The 8660-nt window shown below is 43.1% G+C and overlaps 1 protein-coding gene across 2 annotated transcripts in view; it reads left to right on the top strand.

Annotated features, from left to right (window-relative positions):
* The window catches only part of Rgsl1 (regulator of G protein signaling like 1), a 64270-nt gene that overhangs the window by 12329 nt on the left and 43281 nt on the right, over positions 1-8660 (top strand). Inside the window, exons 5-7 of one of the 2 annotated variants that reach the window (XM_029539224.1) lie at positions 3325-3429; positions 4474-4635; positions 5812-6779. In XM_029539224.1, coding sequence (XP_029395084.1) covers positions 3325-3429; positions 4474-4635; positions 5812-6779 — 1235 coding nt within the window. The remainder of the gene's footprint in view (positions 1-3324; positions 3430-4473; positions 4636-5811; positions 6780-8660) is intronic. The other variant, XM_021199246.2, reaches the window with a different exon arrangement.

Here is an 8660-nt window from a genome sequence, read left to right as displayed (position 1 = left end):
CACCTCACACCAGTCAGAATGGCTAAGATCAAAAATTTAGGTGACAGCAGATGCTGGCAAGGATGTGGAGAAAGAGGAACATTCCTCCATTGTTGGTGGAATTGCAAGCTTGTACAACCACTCTGGAAATCAGTCTGGCAGTTCCTCAGAAAATTGGACATAGTACTACCAGAAGATCCAGGAATTCCTCTCCTAGGCATTTACCTAGAAGATGTTCCAACTGGTAATAAGGACACATGCTCGACTATGTTCATAGAAGAAAGCAAAAGCTAAAATTATCACTGGTCACATGATATGATATCTTATGTAAGACAAAAGTACCCTAATGTTTACACAAAATTCCCTGTTAGAACTAAGAAATGAATTCTATAAAGTACTAGGATGTAAAGTCACACAACATAAGTTGTATTTATATACATTCACCATAAAAATGAAAAAGGTGACAAAAGCAATATTAAAAATAATATTAAAAATAATAAATGTTGAACATTTGGGAATTAACTTAACCAAAGAGGTGGAACACTTGCACAATTAGAATTAGCAAACATTAAAGAAACAAATCAAGACATAAATAAGTAGAAACACCTCCCATGTTCATAGTCTGGAAAACAGTATTGCTAAGACATCAGTACTCCTTAAAATCACAGATTCCTGATATTCCAGTCACAGACATAGAGGAGTCAGTCCTAAAATTCATATGGTATCTCAGTGGATCCTCAATAGCTATAGCAATTTTGAAATTAGAGAGAAAACATGGAGGTCTCACATATCCTAATTTAAAACTTAGTACAATTCTGTAGTAATCAAACAGCACAGCACTGGCATCATGACAGATCTTAGGACATTTGAAAAACAATATCGAGCCCAGAGATAAACTGCAAGTGCACAGTCAAATGACTTTTGAGAAGAGTGCCACGATTATTCTGTGTGGTGAAAGAACGCTCTTCCAGTAGGCAATGCTCAATGCTGAGAGAATGACTTGGTAAGATGCTTGCTTGCCTTATAAGTGGGAGGGCCTGAGTTTCGTCACAGAAATCACAGAAACCAGCTGGGCACAGTGGCACATGCTTGCAATCCTAGCACGCTGGGGAGGTGGAGGCAAGCAGATCTCTAGGGAACTCTGCTCAGTCAGTCTGTCCTACTAGGCAAGTTCCAGTCCAGCAGTAGATCCTGCCTCAAAAGGAAAGGTAGGTGACACCTGATGAATAACATTGAAGGTTGTCCTCTGGCCTTCACACGCGCGCGCACACACACACACACACACACACACACACACACACACACACACGGGGTTTACTACTGTGAAGAGACATCATGACGAAAGCAACTCTTACAAAGGACAACATTTAACTGGGGCTGGCTTACACGGTTCAGTATCGTCATAGGAAGCATGGCAGCATCCAGGCAGGCATGGTGCTGGAGAAGCTGAGAGGTCTTTTGTCTTCACCCAAAGGAACAGACTGTTTCCTGGCAGCTAGGAAGACAGTCTCAAAACCCAACCCCACAGTGACATTTCCTCCAACAAGGCCACACCTCCTAGTAGTGCTACTCCCTGGGGCAAGCATATTCAAACCACCACAGGGAGCAAATAAGAGGCTGGAACAAATGAACAGTCTTCATGCATAAGAAGGAAGCTGGACCTCTATACAGCATGGTAGATAAGAACTAACAAAGATCAAAGACCTAAATATGATATCTAAAACTTTAAAATTTAGATATGATATCTAAAACTATAAAATTTAAACTTCAAAAGACATTATCAACAGAGAAATAAAGGAACTATATACCAGAAGAAAATATTTGAAAGCTGTATTGTTTGATAGAGGATTAAGATCCATAATATATAATACATGCTACCACATGAGGAAGAGACCATGCTATGTGAAGTAAGTAATTAGAAAAGAAAAAATGCTAGATACTCCATTTATATGAAGAGTTAAGAGTCAAAGATCACAATGACAGAAGTGTGTTAGTAACTGCCAGGAGCTGGAGGGACCTAGAAATGAGGAGTTATTATTTAATGGTTATAGTTTTTATTTTTACAAGAAAAAAAAACATTTAAGATGAGTGGTGGTTTTAGTCGCACATTACAAATGTATTTAATGTGACAGAATGTACTCTCAAATAGTTAAAATAGTAACTTTTGTTACATGTATTTTAATACAATCAAAACGAAATGTAATTCAGAACAGGCACATATCTGCTTAATGCCTGTTTCCCTCCAACCCCTTCCTACATACAATACCTCATGCTATACACCAACAGTTCCTGTCTCTGGGCAAACCCAGTACCCTTGTACCTGTTTGCAGCTTACAGACTAGTCTCCCTTTTCATCTTGGACTGCATCTCTTCTCCTAGTCCTTGGTCACTCTATCCCAGCCTTGGTGACTGTCAGCAGCTCATCCAGCTGGCTATCTTCTCACTGCATTAGCTGTTCCTCAGCCTGGAGGACTCTCCCCAAGATAGCAGCACGTCTCTCCACCCACCCCACCTCCCAACCTTCTCAAAAGCTCATGGAACTATTATCTCCAGCAAAGGCTATTCTAATGTAATCCTGTCTATCCCACTCACCTAGAATTCCCAGCATGCTTTGCTCTGCTCCACCACATTTTAGCAGTTCTTACTATCTTTGTTCTTACTAAATAATGTACTCATCATATATATTTATAGTGCATCCCTTTCATGGGAATATAAACTCCTCCGGGGCAGGAATTTTTGTTTGATATCCCAACCATCTGGAATAAGGTCTGGCATTTAGTAGCCATGTAATCAATATTTGTTGAATGAAAGAACAAAATTTTTATTTAGGGTTGAATTGGGAACTTTTGACTCACTAGCCAAAGAAAGCTACATTCAGGGGCATCTGTGGCACCAAATACCCAGAACCCTGCTATATACACAGAGACCACTTCAATTACATTTTACACACACATACACACACACACACACANANAGAGAGAGAGAGAGAGAGAGAGAGAGAGAGAGAGAGAGAGAGAGAGAGAGAGAGGAGAAAGAGGTGAGGATAGAAATAGGAAAGAGATTCAAATGGATATTAAGGACAATGTCATTGTCAGGTGGGGACTATAGTAGAGAGGGGGTATTTTTGAGCTGCATATTATATGCATATATGTAGCTCCTGCATATGCCCCTGACATATTACCAGATGGTTCAGTGACTAGTTTGAAAAATATCACAGTCAGTCCCCCACCGCCCATTCATCTAACTGACTGACCTTGAATGAATGGGGTTCTGGTTGTATGCAAGGCTAAGAGAAGGGCAAAGGGAAGAATTTACATTCCCTCTCTTGTGGACTTTTCCTGGCAGCCAAGATGATGAGATGGAAAATGGCGGACCAGTGGCTTCTGCAGAAATGTATCGCTGGAGTGAGAGGGATGTGGAGGTTCTGCTCCTACCTCAAGGGCAGTGCGGGTGAGTTTCTGAAATTGTTCCCAAAATCTGAAAGCTCTCAATATTTTAAGGGTGTCTAAATTCTAGATGGCAGTTATGTGTGTCTATGGAAAACCTAGGCTATATTTGATGGTGCAGTTTGGATGAAAGCCTTGGGAAACCAAGATCTATGAGATTAATTACAGCAAAAGCAATCCAAGTCCCTTTCATTCATTTTTATGACAGGACTTGCTAACAATCTCTAAGTACCAGCCACTGTGCTAGTCAGATGGAATGCCAAGATGCACCATAAGTTCCTTATTCTTAAAGCTTCCTCTATGGTAGGAGGCAGACATAGAGCCTATGGAGAGAGTGGGATGCACTACCTGATATATTGCTTCTGGTCACATCAGGGTGCCGGGAGGCTAGCAGCTGGTCCAGGATGACGCTCCAGCCCAGCATATTAGGTTTCGTCCAGGGACAGGTCCTAGTTTTAAGGATGAATCCCAGGGCCCCTTGGGGAGCAGTAAAGGAGAATTAGACTACATCTTTCAGTTTACTATTTGGGTTGGCAGAGTTATTAAATAGGAAACGTGGTCTTGGCACCTTTGGGCTGTAACCCATCTGCAGGCTGGTCAGAACTCATCATCTAGGAAAGATTCTTTTCCTCCCGAGGGAAAAATTTCTACCCCTCTCCTTCTTTTATTTGGCAATACACAATACCCCATGATTTATACTGTCATAATTTTCTCTAAAGTGACTGTTTTGTTTTTGTTTTTGTTTTTGTTTTTTGTTGTTGTTGTGTTTTTGTTTTTGTTTTTTGTTGTTGTTGTTGTTCTTTTTCTTTTTTTTAAGCAAAAGCAAAGAAAGACATAAAGGGCCCTTTCCCATTAAGTCCCCTCTCCCTTTGCTTCCCACCCTCACACACTGGGGACTTTTTGGAGATGCAGTCTTAACTGGAAGTTGGCTAGCGATGGTGTTTGGTGCAGCAGAGCACGTCTTAGGAGGAGCAGCTGCACCAAGATGTCATCCACCAAAGGGGTGAGACGAGCGTGCAGCTCTCCATCTCTCCTATCTGACCTGTAGGTGAAGAGTTGCTGGATTTCTGGGTCCTCGCTGAGAAGATTCTGAGCATAGATGAGACAGACAAGCATTTGAAAGACTATTACCTCTCCCTCCTGCTCGTGCTCAAGGCCACCCACCTGCAGGAAGGCTCCAGAGTGGTGACTCTCTGCAACATGGACATCAGTAAGAACTGTAGAGCATGTATGAAATGGAATTCTTGTGGGATGTGACCAACAACTCCATCCGGTAGCTGGTAACGCCCATCTTTTGCTTTCCACCCTGATGTTACCTTCTCCGTTAGCATGCTGTCAGAGTTGCTAGTAGAGATCATCACCTATAAAACAGAGAAAGACTGAAGGACACCAGCCATGTTTGGGATGGTGCTTATGTTTTCCCGGGAGACGGTTGGCCAGTGCGGGTTGGCTGGAAGGGGAGAATAAGAAGTGGGACAAGATAGCTAGAGAATTACTGTATCTTCTGAGTCTACATATCTTTGTTATGTTTTTATGTAAATGAGATTCTCTAGAGCAAACAGCTGATGGGCCCGAGGCCATACTTGTGACCTTTGCATGCAAAGAATGTCTTTCATTTTGAAAGAGTTCCACAGAAATTATTTGTGGTTTCACAGAGCTTAAAATAGTTTGGTCTACTATCTGAGACAGCGAATAAATTCTTTCTCTACACTACCGGGTGCGTTCTTGTTAGTGTGACTGAAAAGTGAAGAGGCAGTTTCAACCCAATACCACTGTGTTTGAGCTATTCTTCTCATTCCTAACAATCATTAGGAACTGATGACATCATCTGGGTGTGGGTGCATGTGCCTGTAGATCTCAGCACTTGGGAGGTAGACTCACAAGGTTCAGGAATTTAAGGGCATCTTGGCTACATAGTAAGAGTAGCTCAGGTTATATGAGAACCTTTAAAAAATTGATGAGATTAAATCCAGGGCTAGCAATGGCTGGGTATTATTTGAAGGATTTAGAATTATCCATTATGAATGTTCTGGTTATTGTATGGGATCATGAGTCCCATTCACTTGTGTATAGTCTCGTTTCTATCACACTTTCTTATTTCTTTTGCTTTTTGTTTACAATACATTCTAAAATGTGTTCAAGGAATCCCACAAAATGTGTTGTCTCTATAGGGGAAGAAAACAGTAATGAGAGAAAAGCAGCTACTGTGTACTAAGTAGATATCAAAGACCTGCCACTATGTTCTCCCTGCTCCTATCCCCAGGATTTCACCCAGAAGTAGCAACATGCTCTACACAAATAACATTCAGAAAACCTCCCAATCCCATCTCACCATCACTGCCTTCACTACTACGTTCTCACCCTTTCTCTCTCTCTATTCCTTCAGAGTCCCTCCTGAACCTCTCCATCTGGCATCCCAACCAGTCTACCACCAGAAGGGAGATCCTAAGCCACATGCAGAAAGTGGCTTTGTTCAAAATCCAGAGCTACTGGCTTCCCAACTTTTACACCCATGCCAAGATGACAATGGCCAACGAGGAAGCATGCCATGGTCTGATGCAGGATTATGAGACTCGCCTGTACAGTGTTTGCTGCACGCATGAAGGAGGGCTCCCTCTAAATATGAGCATCAAGAAATCCCACCGCTCCCAAAAGAAGTACTCAAGCAAGAAGGCCAAGAAAAAGATGTGTCATTTGAATGATCCTATCTTTTGGTCTCTAGAAACAGACACTAAACCAGAAGTTTCCACTAAGCCCCAAGAAGAACTGAGTCTTCCAGAAAGGGTCCTTTTACAAAAGCCTCCCCTGGGAGAAGATTCTCCAAAGGAGACAGTAATCCATCCCCTGTGCAAGGATTTGCAGAACGCCAAGAAACCAATTGTTAAGAAGAAATCCAAAATCCAACTCCACATGGAGGGCTTCCTTGAGACAAGGTTCACTAATCACCTGAGATCTTCCACTCCCATTATTAACCATGCTGCCCCGCTGGTAGTCAAGAGGTCCCTCAAGCAAAGCCTCTCCTTTGGGTACACTCACTGGGCCCTGTGTGCTGATGCCTGTGCAGGGAGTCCCTTCCGGTTTCACCTGAAGAAGATGAATCTGAAGGTGGAGGTCCAACTCCTGGACCTTTGGCAGGACCTGCAGCATTTCGTCAGTGTTCTGATGAATAATAGACAGAATGGGAATGCACTCTTTCGTCACATGCTTGGTAATCGAATCTGTGAACTCTACCTGAATGAACAGATCGGGCCACCCTTACCACTCAAACCTCAGACCCTTCAGGGCCTGAAGAAGCTTCTGCCATCTGGGGAGGTGAACCCCTGGATCCCCAAAGCCCAGAGAGAGATCTGCAAGGTAGGCCATGTCTCAATGAGTTAGCATCTGGCAAATTAGGTCAAGACCAATCAAAAACTGGCATCTTATCAGCTGCACTCACTTGGTTAAAGGCCCCTACCACACAAACCTTCATACGCTGAGGACCTGATTAGCATTCTCGGGTAAAATCCTTTGTGATTTCTTGAAACAATCAAACTCCAAGGTAGAATGAATAGATGTGTGGTCAATATCCACCTCCCATTCTGTATTGCTCCTTCCTCACGTGCAGCCTCCGCCAAACCACAAAACTCAGGGTATCTTACTGAAGGAAGTCTTGAGAACTTTGCACTAGACATTGGGAAGCAGAGTTCTCTCATTCCAAGTTCATTTCTTGTCTTAGTCGGGGGTTTTAATGCTGTGAACAGACACTATGACCAAGGCAACATTATAAGGACAATATTTAATTGGGGCTGGCTTACAAGTTCAGAGGTTCAGTCCATTTTCATCAAGGTGGGAGCATGGCAGCATCCAGGCAGGCATGGTGCAGGCAGAGCTGAGAGTTCTACATCTTCATCTGAAGGTTGCTAATGGAAGACTGGTTTTCGGGGCAGCTAGAATGAGGGTGTTAAAGCCTATATCCACAGTGTCACACCTACTCCAACAAGGCCACACCTCCAAATAGTGCAATTCCCTGGGCCAAGCATATTGAAACCATGACATTTCTGTTGCTGTAATAAAGATACCTAGACAAAAGTCAGCATAGGAGGGCAATGTTTATTTGGCTTACAGTTTTAGGTTGCAGTTCATTATTTCAGGAAAGGCAAAGCAGGGACTTAAAGCCTCACATTCACAGTCAGGAGCAAGAGAGAACGAAGTCCCATGCTGCCTGCTTGCTTTGGGGAACTTTATTCACTTACAGTTAGCCCAGAGGATCCTACTTCCAGAACTTATTCTTTGACCAGACCCAGAGCTCATAAACTGAGCTACTTCTGATAGCTAGCTGCCTCATTGTTCCCCATCTCCATATTCCAAGGCTAAAATTACAGGTCGCCTGCCACACGTTCCTGGGATTTGTGTGGGCCTTTGAGATCCAGACGCTGGTCATCAGCAAGCTCTGTAACCAGTTAACCATTTCCCTATCCTTCTTGTCTTAGGGTTTCTATTGCTGTGAAGAGACAACATGACCAAAGCAATTCTTACAAAGGACAACATTTAATCGGGGCTGGCTTACAGGTTTAGAGATGCAGTTCACTATCATCATGGCAGGAAGTATAGCAGCATCTAGGCAGGCATGGTACCGGAGGACCTGAGAGTTCTACGTCTTGATCTGACTGGAGCCAGGAGAAAACTAGCTCTCAGGCAGCTAGGAGGACCGTCTTTCAAAGCCCACCCCTACAGTGACACACTTCCTCCAACAAGGCCACACCTCCTAATAGTGCCACTCCCTGAGACAAGGGTATTCAAACCACCACACTCCTTTACAGAGTTCATCAGACCATTTCCGAAACCCCGTTGACACCTCACTGTAAAATAACGCCCACATCACTGAGCCAGTCATTGAACCCCCTCATAGAGAATGCTAACCATCTCTTGCCATGCCTCCATCTTCCTGAGTCTTCTTTAGAAGAGAAATATTTCAGAGATTACTGATCATCCTCACCTTTCTCCCCTCCACGCCTTTGCCTAAGCACCTCCTACTGCCTGGAATGCCTTCTCCGCTTTCCTCTGGCAAACTCCTACTTACCCTGGAAGGTGCAAACTTGAATTTACATTTTCTTTTCTTTTCTTTTCTTTTCTTTTCTTTTCTTTTCTTTTTTCTTTTTAGTATAGAATAGAGTTTATTCAGGGCATGGGGAGGGGAGTTGAGAGGGTAGTAGAGGCAGAGAAAAGCAGAGAGAGAGAGAGAGAGAGAGAGAGAGA

Source organism: Mus pahari, chromosome 5 (genome assembly GCF_900095145.1).
Source record: "Mus pahari chromosome 5, PAHARI_EIJ_v1.1, whole genome shotgun sequence".
In the NCBI taxonomy this organism is placed as follows: domain Eukaryota; kingdom Metazoa; phylum Chordata; class Mammalia; order Rodentia; family Muridae; genus Mus; species Mus pahari.
This window is presented reverse-complemented; position numbering and strand designations above follow the sequence as displayed.